At 41.9% G+C, this 15,653-nt stretch overlaps 1 protein-coding gene and 1 long non-coding RNA gene across 3 annotated transcripts; both read left to right on the top strand.

Annotated features, from left to right (window-relative positions):
- The first annotated feature begins 3,871 nt into the window (after window positions 1–3,871).
- On the top strand, window positions 3,872–14,887 carry LOC110487111 (immunoglobulin lambda-1 light chain-like). Of its 2 annotated transcripts, none has more exons than XM_036939268.1 (4): window positions 3,872–4,006; window positions 4,115–4,443; window positions 13,409–13,442; window positions 14,315–14,887. In XM_036939268.1, exons 1-4 carry the CDS (start codon window positions 3,967–3,969, stop codon window positions 14,638–14,640), a joined length of 729 nt encoding a protein of 242 aa, XP_036795163.1. In that variant the 5' UTR covers window positions 3,872–3,966; the 3' UTR covers window positions 14,641–14,887. The 2 variants fall into 2 exon arrangements, with proteins under 2 accessions (XP_036795163.1, XP_036795162.1); XM_036939267.1 differs by lacking the exons at window positions 3,872–4,006; window positions 4,115–4,443 and adding exons at window positions 10,383–10,501; window positions 10,610–10,938.
- Window positions 6,700–9,374, top strand: LOC118937791. The gene is made up of 3 exons (XR_005035217.1): window positions 6,700–6,734; window positions 6,869–8,109; window positions 8,424–9,374. It is a non-coding gene; the product is annotated as an uncharacterized LOC118937791 (long non-coding RNA).
- Window positions 14,888–15,653: the final 766 nt, after the last annotated feature.

Below are 15,653 nucleotides of genomic sequence, written 5' to 3'. Positions count from 1 at the left end.
CCTAACTTCCCTGAAAAGTTGTATATCACAGGGGATATTCGATGCTAATGCAGAACGCCACAGGATGTTTTTGCGCTGGTCAAGGGCAGTCAGGTCTGGAGTGAACCAAGGGCTATATATTTTCCTGATTCTACATGTTTTGAAAGGGGAATTATTTAAGATGATGAGGAAGGCACTTTTAAAGAATGACCAGGCATCCTCTAATGACGGGATGAGGTCAACATCCTTCCAGGGTACCCGGGCCAGGTAAATTAGAAAGGCCTGCTCGCTGAAGTGTTTTAGGGAGCGTTTGACAGTGATAAGGGGTCGTCGTTTGACCACAGACCCATTACGGATGCAGGCAATGAGGCAGTGATCGCTGAGATCTTGGCTGAAAACAACAGAGGTGTATTTAGAGGGCAAGTTGGTTAGGATGATATCTATGAGGGTGCCCGTATTTATAGATTTGGGGTGGTACCTGGTGGGTTCATTGATAATTTGTGTGAGATTGAGGGCATCAAGCTTAGATTGTAGGATGGCCAGGGTGTTAAACATGTCCCAGTTTAGGTCACCTAGAAGCACGAGCTCTGAAGATAGATGGGAAGCAATCAGTTCACATATGGAGTCCAGGGCACAGCTGGGGGCAGAGGGTGGTCTATATCAAGCGGCAATGGTGAGGGACTTGTTTCTGGAGAGGTGAATTTTTAGAAGTAGGAGCTCAAATGGTTTGGGTACAGACCTGGATAGTAAGACAGAGCTCTGCAGAGATCTCTGCAGTAGACTGCAACACCGCCCCCTTTGGCAATTCTATCTTGTCGGAAAATGTTATTCTTAGGGATGGAAATTTCAGGGGTTTTGGTGGTCTTCCTGAGCCAGGATTCAGACACGGCTAGGACATCTGGGTTGGTGGAGTGTGCTAGGGCAGTGAATAAAACAAACTTAGGGAGGAGGCTTCTAATGTTAACATGCATGAAACCAAGGCGTTCTCCCCCAGGACACACCTGCTTCCCCTCCTCCTCCCCTCCCCTCTCCTTATTTATAGCTTCATGTAAATAAGATGGGGGGGGGGGGGGGGGGGTCTGCAGGTGCCCAGACAACTGAAACTGAGAATACGTCCCAAATGGCACTTTATTCCCTTTACAGTGCACTACTTTTGACAAGGGCCCTATAAAGGACATATTGGCATCCCCAGGCACTTCATATACCTGCTCTGGCGGGGGGGGGGGACTGAAATACTTATTGTTCTAGACCTGCTCTGAGTGGGGACTGAGTTACTCATTGTTCTAGACCTGCTCTAAGGGGGGACTGAGATACTCATTGTTCTAGACCTGCTCTGAGTGGGGACTGAGTTACTCATTGTTCTAGACCTGCTCTGAGTAGGGTGTCGTGGAAATTTCCCTAATTCCCAAATGATGAGAGAGCAAATCACACACGAGTCAGAGTTATGCTTAATCTTCACCTTTAATAATAATTAAGCTTTTGCAATAGCATTTTGACTTTCAACAGTTCAGTATCTCTATTGAAAAGTTGAGAGTGGCCAACATAATGGCAAATGGGATCCTTTATAGCAAAGATCCCCCCCCCCCCCCCCCCCCCCCCCTAGACGACATGACAAAACACAGGTCTTAGGAACTTACACAAAGAAAATACTTTACTTCAGAGAGGAATATCCCCTAGCCAGACAGAGTTGGCTATAAATTATCGTTCAGTTTGGTCTCCTAAACAAAGCTCTTATCTCGTCCTTGGTACAAAATGGTACCAAGACATTACCCCCACCCTATGATATATATCAAATTGTCATTTAGATACAACCAATTCTAAATACAACCAATCCTGGACAAACTCACGGAGAGGAGAGTGGGGCTATAGGTCAAGATAGGAACAACAAAAGAGGGAGCATAGAATGATTCCAGACACTGCCATCCTCCTCTCCCCGATGGGAAAAGTAGGGAGTGACAAAATATATGTTTACACATGATGACCCCTTGACCTCTCCCCTCTCTGCGGTCCAAACAACTTAGTCCTGACAGAGAACAGATAACTGCCAATGCCCACCACTATAGTACAACAAAATACATTCTTATGAGAAATAACTCATAAGCATATCATGAAAATAAAACATGATCTATGTTACCCAACTAATTCTGATTATTCCCCAACAAGGGACTGAGTTACTCATTGTTCTACTATATCTCTGACCTCTGTGGTGAACGATTACATATAAACATCATGGATTATATAATGGAGGAGGGTAGAGGATATGTAGTGATTAATATAAACATCATGGATTATATAATGGAGGAGGGTAGAGGATATGTAGTGATTAATATAAACATCATGGATTATATAATGGAGGAGGGTAGAGGATATGTGGTGATTAATATAAACATCATGGATTATATAATGGAGGAGGGTAGAGGATATGTGGTGATTAATATAAACATCATGGATTATATAATGGAGGAGGGTAGAGGATATGTGGTGATTAATATAAACATCATGGATTATATAATGGAGGAGGGTAGAGGATATGTAGTGATTAATATAAACATCATGGATTATATAATGGAGGAGGGTAGAGGATATGTGGTGATTAATATAAACATCATGGATTATATAATGGAGGAGGGTAGAGGATATGTAGTGATTAATATAAACATCATGGATTATATAATGGAGGAGGGTAGAGGATATGTAGTGATTAATATAAACATCATGGATTATATAATGGAGGAGGGTAGAGGATATGTAGTGATTAATATAAACATCATGGATTATATAATGGAGGAGGGTAGAGGATATGTAGTGATTAATATAAACATCATGGATTATATAATGGAGGAGGGTAGAGGATATGTGGTGATTAATATAAACATCATGGATTATATAATGGAGGAGGGTAGAGGATATGTAGTGATTAATATAAACATCATGGATTATATAATGGAGGAGGGTAGAGGATATGTAGTGATTAATATAAACATCATGGATTATATAATGGAGGAGGGTAGAGGATATGTGGTGATTAATATAAACATCATGGATTATATAATGGAGGAGGGTAGAGGATATGTGGTGATTAATATAAACATCATGGATTATATAATGGAGGGTAGAGGATATGTAGTGATTAATATAAACATCATGGATTATATAATGGAGGAGGGTAGAGGATATGTGGTGATTAATATAAACATCATGGATTATATAATGGAGGAGGGTAGAGGATATGTGGTGATTAATATAAACATCATGGATTATATAATGGAGGAGGGTAGAGGATATGTGGTGATTAATATAAACATCTTGGATTATATAATGGAGGAGGGTAGAGGATGTGTGGTGATTAATATAAACATCATGGATTATATAATGGATCTGTGATGAGGGTAGAGGACGGTGCAGGGCTAATAACAGAGTTATTCTCTCATACCTCCCCCTTGCTTGAATGGTTGGGACACATTTAAAGTTATTTATAGGCCTGTGTGCATACTGGAAATGGGTGGTTCTGTCTGTAATGTTGTGGGGAAAACTAATTCTGTTTGGCCCAGGGCTGTGGTCCCCTGTGGGCCACCCATGGCTGTACCTCTGCCCAGTCATGTGAAACCCATAGATTTGGGCCCAATGAATATATTTAAATTGACTGATTTCCTTATGAACTGTAACTCAGTCAAATCTTTGACATAGTTGCATGTCATATTTATATTTTTGTTCAGTATAATATTGTTATTACTACAAATGTGGAAGTCTGTGAACCCCCAGAAATGTCCATCAGCAATAAAATTAGCTGGTGATTGATTATCTGTAGAGGCCCCTCCCTCTGGTCCTCCCTGGCTTGGTGATAGGTTAACTATAGAGGCCCCTCCCCCTGATCCTCCCTGGCTGTCTCCTTATAGGTGGGTCCTGCAGCCTCTCCTCTCCTCACACTCCAACCCTGCTCATCTCTCAGCTGGACAGTAAGGGCCGTTCACACCACACACTGACGACATGCTGGGGACACTCTGCACTCTCATCACTGCTCTAACATGTAAGGAATTTACTGTTTGTTCAATCTGAATCCAAAAACAATGCCAATGAAGTTTTACATTCGTGTATGATTAACTGTCTTAATAAATGGTGTGTTTCATTCCCACAGATGTCAGTTGCCAGAAAGCAGTGACACAGACACCTTCAGTACTGACTGTCAGTACAAAGGGGACTGCAGTTTTTCACTGTGACATTACCAAAGATGAAGGAAATTATGTAAACTGGTATAAACAGGTTCCAGGAGGAGCTCCTCAGTATGTGTTAAGGTTTCACCGTACTGACGCCTCCCCTGATGAATATGGATCTGGTTTCTCCTCTGATCGTTTCACATCTAAAGCCACGTCTGATAAGGATTATCAGTTTACAATCAGTAATGTGGTGGAGACAGACTCAGCAGTGTATTACTGTCAGACTCAGAATGACTCTCCTTTTGCGCAAGTATCACAGTGATATACACCATGACAAAAACCTCCTCCCCAAATACTCTCACTTCTGCTTTATGCATGGCAGAGGGGTGAACTCTAAGAAACAGCTGTTGAAGTTGGTCAGTGATTATTACAACATTATATACATGTCACAATGGGAGATCTGGTAATGGAGGAACCATCCATCCCTGCATGTCAACAAGATTCTAAGAAGACATCGTCTGAAAGGAAATTAATGTTGTCTTTCTTGTTGTGATCATCATCATCATCACCAGCATCACAACCATCATCATCACCATCATCATCATCACCACCACCATCGTCATCACAACCAACATCATCATCATATCAAGACTGAATCATATGGATAGTACTTTAACTCAGACTGAATCATATGGATAGTACTTTAACTCAGACTGAATCATATGGATAGTACTTTAACTCAGACTGAATCATATGGATAGTACTTTAACTCAGACTGAATCATATGGATAGTACTTTAACTCAGACTGAATCATATGGATAGTACTTTAACTCAGACTGAATCATATGGATAGTACTTTAACTCAGACTGAATCATATGGATAGTACTTTAACTCAGACTGAATCATATGGATAGTACTTTAACTCATGGATTTGTATTTGTATTCCAGGCATTTGTATTTATTATGGATCCCCATTAGCTCTTCCTGGGGTCCGGCAAAATTAAGGAAGTTATTCGCCTTATGTAGCCCCTCCCACTTGACCCAGTTCCATTCGAACGCGATTGTGTTTGTGTTTCCGTTTTTTCAGCTACATTCAATGCTAGCGGATTACCTCAGAGCGGTGGCTAGCTAATAATTAAAAAAACGTGCATCATTAACACATTTTAACAAATTAACAAAAACCAAACATGGCTCACATTTGGGAACACACACAAATGGCTCTTCGGAGGTCGGATGGTATCACCGTACCCCAGCCATCCATGATTAATAATTTGGTGGATGAAATAACGTATGGGGACAATTTTAATTACTTGGTGCTCTCCTTGGGAGTGGATGGTTCCACTATGAAAAAGGCCTATCAGTACCTCCACAGTGGTAAGGTGGGCCGAGTTCTTCTTCACCAGGAGGAGGGAAAAGGATTGGTATTTTTGAAGGCCGATGTTCAGCCCAGCCAATCAATCAGCTCCTACCACTCTGCTTGGGAACTTGTATCAAACAACAGATCAGTAGAGACGGCTGGATGTCCTTGCATCGCTGGCCTTGGAAAGTCATGCAGCCTCCATTTTGTGGAAGGCAGGTAAATAAGTCACTTGCATTTCAGCCTACATGTGCTGTGGTGACAGTTACTATAATCCATAGGCTAACTTTATGACAGAGTTCTCAGATGATATCTATGATCATTCTCAGCGTTCCTTGCTCTTGTAATTGATGCTTATAGCCTATTTTCATTGTTCCTTTTATAAATGAAAGTGCGCAATACTGCCTTATCTAGACACAGAATGATAAAAGAGTCAGGCTTAACATAGCAGTTAGACCCAACGTTTTGTTGGATGAAAGCTGAATTGAGAATGTCATGATTTATTATTATTGTAACGTGTATTTGTGGATCAACAGAACTGCCGTGTTAATGTGGGGAATCGGTAAGTATCCTGTCCAATCTCATGTTGGGGAAGGCAGGTTTATGGAGTCCAGGTGAGTAGGGGATAACATTTATTTAAACATGTCAGCATCACATTGAGTGTTATTAGTCTTTAGTGTTATTGTTTTTTCTTGGTGAATAAGGTTTGTAAAATATCATTGTGGTTGGGGGTAATGCCTAAAGTATGGTAAGTATAAGTGGCCTCATCTCATTGGGAACAATAGCAAGGTAAGTTTATGATGAAACCTGCATGTGTTTTGATTAAGTTGATCACATAGTCCTCAGTCACACAATTGTTAATAATGGGATTTTCTCTGAATGTCTTTTTGTATTTAACATTCTATCACAGGTGCAGAATGCGGTGTCCAGTGGGCTAACTGGCATAGCCTGCACAGATGAGCAGCGACAATGGAATGCAGGGACTCGGAGGAACGTTGAGTCAAAGCAGTTAAACAGCATTGACTTCACACACCAGAAGGCCAGTGACCAACATGCAGAAAAGCGTCCAGAATGTCCACGCCTGCCTCCCACCCCTGCCTCCCACCCCTGCTTCCCACGCCTGCATTCCACTCACAGGAGGAATTGAATCGGAGCCTGAGACACCTGAATCTGCCCGTGGGGAGTCTGCTCTATAAGTGTTAATCTGAACCGACAATAATATCACAGCCAGTAGCATCCCAGGTAGAATTGGACTGAAAGGAATATTTATTTATGGCTGTACCATTTTAATGTATTTGAACTGATGTGTGTCTCTTCTGTTCAATGCTTTCTAACTTCATATAATACCTTAATATAGATTCTCTACTCTTTCCCAGCCACATGGAGATCATGTCAATTACGACTGCTGGAAATGCCTGTTCTTCTGCAATGAATTGGTGAAACTTGACCCAACCCAGTCGACTGCTTTGGACCAGATCCCAAAGGAGCAGAGTGCCTCACACTTGTGGCAGGACTCAATGAAGCTTTGATACTAAGTTCAGCCAAGAAGGTCCCTGTCAGGGAATCCACCAACCCTGATAAGTTTCTCCAGGAGCATCTGGATCCCAGGTTCCCGAGGGAACACAGCCAAACGTTACGGGAAAGATAATGAGCTGATGGCCTCCCAGCCCAGTGGTGTAAAGATAATGAGCTGATGGCCTCCCAGCCCAGTGGTGTAAAGATAATGAGCTGATGGCCTCCCAGCCCAGTGGTGTAAAGATAATGAGCTGATGGCCTCCCAGCCCAGTGGTGTAAAGATAATGAGCTGATGGCCTCCCAGCCCAGTGGTGTAAAGATAATGAGCTGATGGCCTCCCAGCCCAGTGGTGTAAAGATAATGAGCTGATGGCCTCCCAAACCAGTGGTGTAAAGATAATGAGCTGATGGCCTCCCAGCCCAGTGGTGTAAAGATTATGAGCTGATGGCCTCCCAGCCCAGTGGTGTAAAGATAATGAGCTGATGGCCTCCCAGCCCAGTAGTGTAAAGATAATGAGCTGATGGCCTCCCAGCCCAGTGGTGTAAAGATAATGAGCTGATGGCCTCCCAGCCCAGTGGTGTAAAGATAATGAGCTGATGGCCTCCCAGCCCAGTAGTGGAAAGATAATGAGCTGATGGCCTCCCAGCCCAGTGGTGTAAAGATAATGAGTTGATGGCCTCCCAGCCCAGTGGTGTAAAGATAATGAGCTGATGGCCTCCCAGCCCAGTGGTGTAAAGATAATGAGCTGATGGCCTCCCAGCCCAGTGGTGTAAAGATAATGAGCTGATGGCCTCCCAGCCCAGTGGTGTAAAGATAATGAGCTGATGGCCTCCCAGCCCAGTGGTGTAAAGATAATGAGCTGATGGCCTCCCAGCCCAGTGGTGTAAAGATAATGAGCTGATGGCCTCCCAGCCCAGTGGTGTAAAGATAACGAGCTGATGGCCTCCCAGCCCAGTGGTGTAAAGATAAGATGGAGTGAAGTTGCAGAGGGGATGGAGGACGGAGGGATGTGGAGTGGAAAGAGGAATCCTTGGAGACAAGAAGCAGGGACAGAAAGGAAAAGATGAGTCGTTCCACGAAGAGTTTCCTTTGATATTTTAAGGTGAAATTGTGCACCAATATTGAATTTTAAAAGCCTGATATATTAAATGAAGTGCCCTTTAATATAGACCACATGGGAAATGTAATAAATCAGATTTTTTTATCGGAATAAAGACGTGCTAAACTGCCAAAATGCAGCACTTTGACATGTTCCTCTGAGATTTTAACACTTAATCCACAAATGTCTCTAAGTTTCAACATCATGGTAAAGCCTTAGTTATTTTGTTGCTTTGACAAACAACTGACTAGGTTTCCCCCTTTCCCTTAATTATTTGTGTGATTAGTGATTCATTTACATCTGTCCCCCATTTTAAGGTCAACTCTGTGACCTGCTCCAGCTCCCCTCCCTGGTGCTAGAAGGTGCCAGGCTCTCCAGCATTAGGCACTCCTGCCACCATCATTTAGGCCCAGCCGGCTTGCCCAGTGCCCGTTCCTCGGCTGGCCCGTCAGGATCGCCCAGGAGCTACGCCGAGTGGCGCCCCTAGAGAGGGGAGGGGGGGTACTGTCACACCTGCTCCCGCTCCCCTCTTTGTTGCTAGGAGGTGCCAGGCTCTCCAGCATTAGGCACTCCGGCCACCTTCATTACGCACACCTGCCTTTCCACCATCACGTGCATCAGCGATTATTGGACTCATCTGGACTCAATCCCCTCTGTCATTACCTCCCCTATATCTGTCTGGTTCCCCTCTCTATTCCCTGCTGCAGCATTAATGTTCATATGTCCTTGTTCACCCGTGTGCTGACGCTGGTCCTGTGTTGTTACCTGTCTGTTCCTTATTAAATGTCAACTCCCCGTACCTGCTTCTCATCTCCAGTGACGGTCCTTACAGTGAGCTGAACTCTCGTTTTAAAGGTAGACTCAGCGATATGATGTAGATACAGAAAGTAAACAGCTTAGTGGGCCAATTCTCACAACCTCTAAGAGCGTTGAAGCGTGAAGCTCAACCTCTCCGCTCTTTTGATGGCCTGGCCACCACGCTGTACACAGTGTGAAGTGTACCCGTGCACATGCGCAGATACTTTGTGTTACTGTGTGAGAGTGAAGTGTTGCATCTCGCCCATCTCAATATCTCCGGTGCTGCTCGTGGCAACATCATTTTGTTGAGTCTAATTAATATGGGGAAACTATTCCTTTTTAAATAGTTTTATCAAAGAAACATTAAACATCTAATAGTCAAATCATATTGCAAAAGCAGGTGAGCTGGTTCTACTCTTCTTGGAAATTTTGTGGTGGAAAGCTGAGCAGATTGAGTATAATGTAGATAAGATATAAATGTTTTTACAATAAATACAACATTTTGAAGTTTGCATTCAATTCCTACTCCTTTCTGCACACAACAAGCTTCCACTCTCCCCGCTGTCACAGGGGGATTCATGGCTTATTTAACAAGAAATCATCAACTCTGTTACTTTATTTGACACTTAATAGGCATTTGTTCTAGTCAATTCTTTATTTAACCTCTTGAGATGGTAAAACACGTTGTTTATGAAGGTGAATATGTGCTGTTTATGACAAAATCGAAGAAATGCTTTACCAAGATACACTTTTCAATAGGCACCGAATTGGTGGAACGACCCAGAATGCTAGGCGGAAAGAGAGAGAAGTATTTCAGACTAGAACGCTGAGCTCTATTTTACCTTAGGATGCAGGAATGACAGGCCAATGTTGAGAGAGTTAGAGCTGTCATTATTACATGGTTTAAACTGTTCTCTGGTATTAACATTACATGTTGGACTCAGTATCATTTCAGCAGTAATATCTACTGTATAGGTCTGACCTTCACTTAGTCTTTCAGCATTAAACTATGACCTTGTAAGATTCAACTCAATATTAGGATGGTGTTCTTAATGTTTTGTGCACTCAGTGTAGCGCGGCGTCATGCTGCGGTGTTTCACATTCTGCATCAGTGATCAGAATAGAGGCTGCAGTTCTGTCAACGTCCACCAGAGGAGGACAAAGTACCACCAATAATGACTCAGGATATACCTACATTAAATCAGGCACAGTTTGGCGCCAGTCAGTCCAGATACCTCATAATTTTGTTGGTCCTGTGTAGAACTAGTATAGGATATTAAACTCCAGTTATGATTTGATGGAGGTAGAATATGAGTCAGGGATGAAGACAGGATCTCATATCGAGAAATGAGAGCAGCTGGTGATTGGTTAACTGTAGAGGCCCCTCCCTCTAGTCCTCTTTGGCTTGGTGATAGGTTAACTATAGAGGCCCCTCCCCCTGATCCTCCCTGTCTGTCTCCCTATAGGTGGGTCCTGCAGCCTCTCCTCTCCTCACACTCCAACCCTGCTCATCACTCAGCTGGACAGTAAGGGCCGTTCACACCACACACTGACAACATGCTGGGGACACTCTGCACTCTCATCACTGCTCTAACATGTAAGGAATTTACTGTTTGTTCAATCTGAATCCAAAAACAATGCCAATGAAGTTGTACATTCATGTATGATTAATTGTCTTAATAAATGGTGTGTTTCATTCCCACAGATGTCAGTTGCCAGAAAGCAGTGACACAGACACCTTCAGTACTGACTGTCAGTACAAAGGGGACTGCTACTTTTCACTGTGACATTACCAAAGATGAAAGCAACTATGTAAACTGGTATAAACAGGTTCCAGGAGGAGCTCCTCAGTATGTGTTAAGGTATCACTATGCACTCGACTCTCCTGATGAATATGGTTCTGGTTTCTCCTCTGATCGTTTCACATCTAAAGCCACGTCTGATAAAGATTATCAGTTTATAATCAGTAATGTGGAGGAGACAGACTCAGCAGTGTATTACTGTCAGACATGGGACAAGTCTGTTAAAGTGCACGTATCACAGTGATATACACCATGACAAAAACCTCCTCACCAAACACACTCACTTCTGCTTTCAGATGTTCTGAATATAGACACTAACTGAATGTCAAGTCATCCTGAACCAGTGTGTCTGCAGTAGGAGAACATTCCATGCTTGTGTTTAACACAAAACCCTTCACACATTTAGTAGAATGTTGTCATTAACAATTACACCTAGTTGTCACAAAGCATGAATGATAAAGTGATATTCCAGAAGGTTCAGTCCTAACAGAAGACTCCATGTATCAGATAACCTCCATGATAGTCAGTCCCCTGGTTTACATTAGAGACATATTACATCAACAGGCATTTAGTGATGTACTGTTAGTTCAGAACCCCACCATCAGGTCCAGATAATATTATCATTATGTTATTATTATAGATATTATGACATACTGATTTCAGTAAACCTACCAACATCACTCACATGAAACTAAATACTGCTGTTTTAAGTGTAACCAAAATGATCCCATTTGGTTTGTGTTGGTCCAATTTAAAACATTTATATTTTTGATAGTGGACTATGGACTATAACCAGGGGACTGTTGATAATATTGCTGGTTATATAAACATGTTCTAGGAGGAGTCCCTCAGTACGTGTTAAGGTGGTACCACACTGGTTGGAGTTCTGTAGAATATGTTTCTGGTTTCTCCTCTCCTAAATTCACATCTAATCATCAGTCTAAATCAGATTATCGTTTGATTATTAACAATGTGGAGGAGGCAAACTCAACAGTGTATTATTGTAAGACCTGGGACAGCTCTGTTAAGGAATACGTATCACAGTGATATACACCATGACAAACACCTTCTCCCCAAATACACTCACTTCTGATTCATGCGTGGCAGTGGGGTGAACTCTAAGAAACAGTAGTTGAAGTTGATCAGTGATTATTATAACAATATATACATGTCACAATGGGAGATCTGAATATAGAACTACCATCCATACCTACATGTCAACAAGATTATAAGAAGACATTGTCTGAAAGGAAACTGATTTTGTCTCTCTTGTTGTGATCATCACCATCATCATCATCAATCAAAATCAAAAATCAATCAAAATGTATTCATATAGCCCTTCGTACATCAGCTGATATCTCAAAGTGCTGTACAGAAACCCAGACTAAAACCCCAAACAGCAAGCAATGCAGGTGTAGAAGCACGGTGGCTAGGAAAAACTCCCTAGAAAGGCCAAAACCTAGGAAGTCCTGATCATCATCATCATCATCATCATCATCATCATCATCAGGTCAATGCTGCATCATATGGATAGTGCTTTAACTGATGGATTCAAAAGGACCAGACACAAACAGCAGAATATGATGCTTTACTATATACTGTTACTTCATAGAGAGGAACTCTAGAAAAGCCTGAGATGTTTGTAGAGAGAGTGAAGCTCTGTCTGAATGGGATGTTTCAGTTCCTGTCCTCTTAGTAGAGAGAGTGAAGCTCTGTCTGAATGGGATGTTTCAGTCCCTGTCCTCTCAGTAGAGAGAGTGAAGCTCTGTCTGAATGGGATGTTTCAGTTACTGTCCTCTCAGTAGTGAGAGTGAAGCTCTGTCTGGATGGGATGTTTCAGTCCCTGTCCTCTCAGTAGTGAGAGTGAAGCTCTGTCTGGATGGGATGTTTCAGTCCCTGTCCTCTCAGTAGTGAGAGTGAAGCTCTGTCTGAATGGGATGTTTCAGTTCCTGTCCTCTCAGTAGAGAGAGTGAAGCTCTGTCTGAATGGGATGTTTCAGTTCCTGTCCTCTCAGTAGAGAGAGTTAAGCTCTGTCTTAATGGGATGTTTCAGTTCCTGTCCTCTCAGTAGTGAGAGTAAAGCTCTGTCTTAATGGGATGGTTCAGTTCCTGTCCTCTCAGTAGAGAGAGTGAAGCTCTGTCTTAATGGGATGTTTCAGTTCCTGTCCTCTCAGTAGAGAGAGTGAAGCTCTGTCTGGATGGGATGTTTCAGTTCCTGTCCTCTCAGTAGAGAGAGTGAAGCTCTGTCTGAATGGGATGTTTCAGTTCCTGTCCTCTCAGTAGAGAGAGTGAAGCTCTGTCTGGATGGGATGTTTCAGTTCCTGTCCTCTCAGTAGTGAGAGTGAAGCTCTGTCTGAATGGGATGTTTCAGTTCCTGTCCTCTCAGTAGCTTGTGTGAAGCTCTGTCTGAATGGGATGTTTCAGTTCCTGTCCTCTCAGTAGTGAGAGTCAAGCTCTGTCTGAATGGGATGTTTCAGTTCCTGTCCTCTCAGTAGAGAGAGTGAGGCTCTGTCTGGATGGGATGGTTCAGTTCCTGTCCTCTCAGGAGAGAGAGTGAAGCTCTGTCTGAATGTGATGGTTCAGTCCCTGTCCTCTCAGTAGAGAGAGTGAAGCTCTGTCTGAATGGGATGGTTCAGTTCCTGTCCTCTCAGTAGAGAGTGAGGAGGTTATTGTACGGCTGTGTAAACAAACTGAATCACTGTGGTATTCGGACAAGGAACCAAGCTCATTGTTACTGGTGAGTTCCCTTTATTTAACCTGATATTTTTGTATTCAAGGTTTTTTGTAATACGTAATAGTTAATAGAGTTACATATTTAACATTATATTCTTCTTTCATATTTATTTAGTGTAAATAACCTACTTTGTGGACTGATTATCAAGAGTCATGAACACCATGTGACATCTTCATAGACTACAGTACATCTGTAGTTGTTGATTTCACATTTAAACTTAAAAAACATGATGGACTATTTGACCATGTAGGTTACTGCTGTCACTTGACAACAATACTCATTTATAATGTCTCATACAATAATCATCTATTTACTCAGAGGTAGATTTGGATGTGAAGTCAACATAAAGTTGTATCAACCTTTAAGGTATTGGTCCCACGTTATATTAAATAATGATAAAACCATGTATATGGTAGTTAAATAATGTTGCTACATGATTCATTACATTGCAGGCTAGGACATTACAGTTGGTAACTCTGTTTCCTGGGTGACTAGTAGTAGGATAGGATATATGTTTGATTGTATCCCTCATTCAGCACATCTGACTACTTGATTATGTTTAAACGTAGAGATCTGAACTCATTATCAACTTGTACAGAAATCTGCTTCACCTCTGAAAAGTCACATATGGAGAGTTACTTAGAAAGTTTAAAACTAAGACCAGGTACAAACAGAGATTTGTGAGTAACATGTAACGATAGAATGACGTGGTTTTAGTGCCTTTTAATTTATGAGGCCAGAATGTTAATTGTTTGTAGCCTTTGAGAAAACTGTGTATTTTTTATTCTACAGTATAATCACACAACCCCGTTTCATTCTACTAACTTATCAAATGATTTTGCGTAATATTTATTCTGCTCATTCCATTGGTCCAGACTCTACCCTCCCTCCGCCTGTCTTGACCATCCTCCCTCCGTCCAGCGATGAGTTGAAGTCCAGCAAAGTCACCCTGGTGTGTCTGGCCAGTCAGATGGCCATGGGTTACGCAGATGTCAGCTGGACAGCTGGAGGGAATCCGGTCACCGGCGGCATCGCTACGAGTGGCCCGGTGCCGCAAGCCGACAAGACGTTTCAACTCAGCAGCTGTCTGACCGTTGACACGTCAGAATGGAACCAGGACAAAGTGTTCTCGTGTAAAGTCACCGCGGGATCCAAGTTCGCTGAGAAAGACATCAAGAAGTCTGAATGCAGCACTGAGTAGCCTGAGAACCATTGTAATGTCTATTTGATTTTCTACATCACTTTTCAAGTTATTGTTAATTCATTACAAGTTTCACCTGCATATATGCATTATGTTCCATAAAAGATAAATAGCTAATCATACTGATATCATAGGCTATATGATAAGTAGACTTGTTATATTTGAAATGGGTTGTTTTGCAGATGATTAATAGAGGAATAGCTAGAGCTTTGCTGTATTGTGGATATTCAATAAAGAACATTCTAAAGAACAAGTGTTTGTATTAGAGCATGTTGATGAACATCAGTGCTAGCAGCTCTACATGAGGGGGAGTTTAACTGATCTCAAATAGAGCATTATGCTCTCTGACTTTAGTCCAGATCCAGAAATAGTTGATCTAGATATCCAGGATGTAGGGCAGGTTTACTTTAATGTTAATGAATAACCAGAGATGGACCACAAGTTTAGTTTATATTAAAACTTCACATTATTGAGAACCTTCATTAGTATGACATGATTGTTTTATAAACTGGGTTGTTTGAGCCCTGAATGCTGATTGGCTGACAGCCGTGATATACTGTATCAGACCGCATACCAAAACATTTATGTGTACTGCTTTAATTACGTTGGTAACCAGTTTATAATCGCAATAAGGCACCCCTGGGGTTTGTGGTATATGACCGATATACTACGGCTAAGGGCTGTATCCAGGCACTCTGCTTTGCGTCGTAAATAAGAATAGCCCTTAGCTGTGGTATATCGGCCATATACCATACCCCCCCAGGACCTTATTGCGTAATTATTAGACCATTCTGAAAGTACTTCTTTAATTATCATCCATATCTATCTGAAAAAAACTGCTGATTTGTAAAGAATCATGTGATTGGGGATCGCAATATTTCCTGTACAATATTTGCTTGTACTATTTCACTGTATGATGAATTAAAACAACAGTACAATAACATGATATATTCAATATATTCATATGATATAGTTACAATATTCAAAGGTGTTTTAAACTTGCATCTTACTAC

Source organism: Oncorhynchus mykiss, chromosome 12, assembly GCF_013265735.2.
Source record: "Oncorhynchus mykiss isolate Arlee chromosome 12, USDA_OmykA_1.1, whole genome shotgun sequence".
Taxonomy (NCBI): Eukaryota; Metazoa; Chordata; class Actinopteri; order Salmoniformes; family Salmonidae; genus Oncorhynchus; species Oncorhynchus mykiss.
The sequence above is the reverse complement of the archived record's forward strand: the minus strand, read 5'-3'. Positions and strand labels throughout refer to the sequence as shown.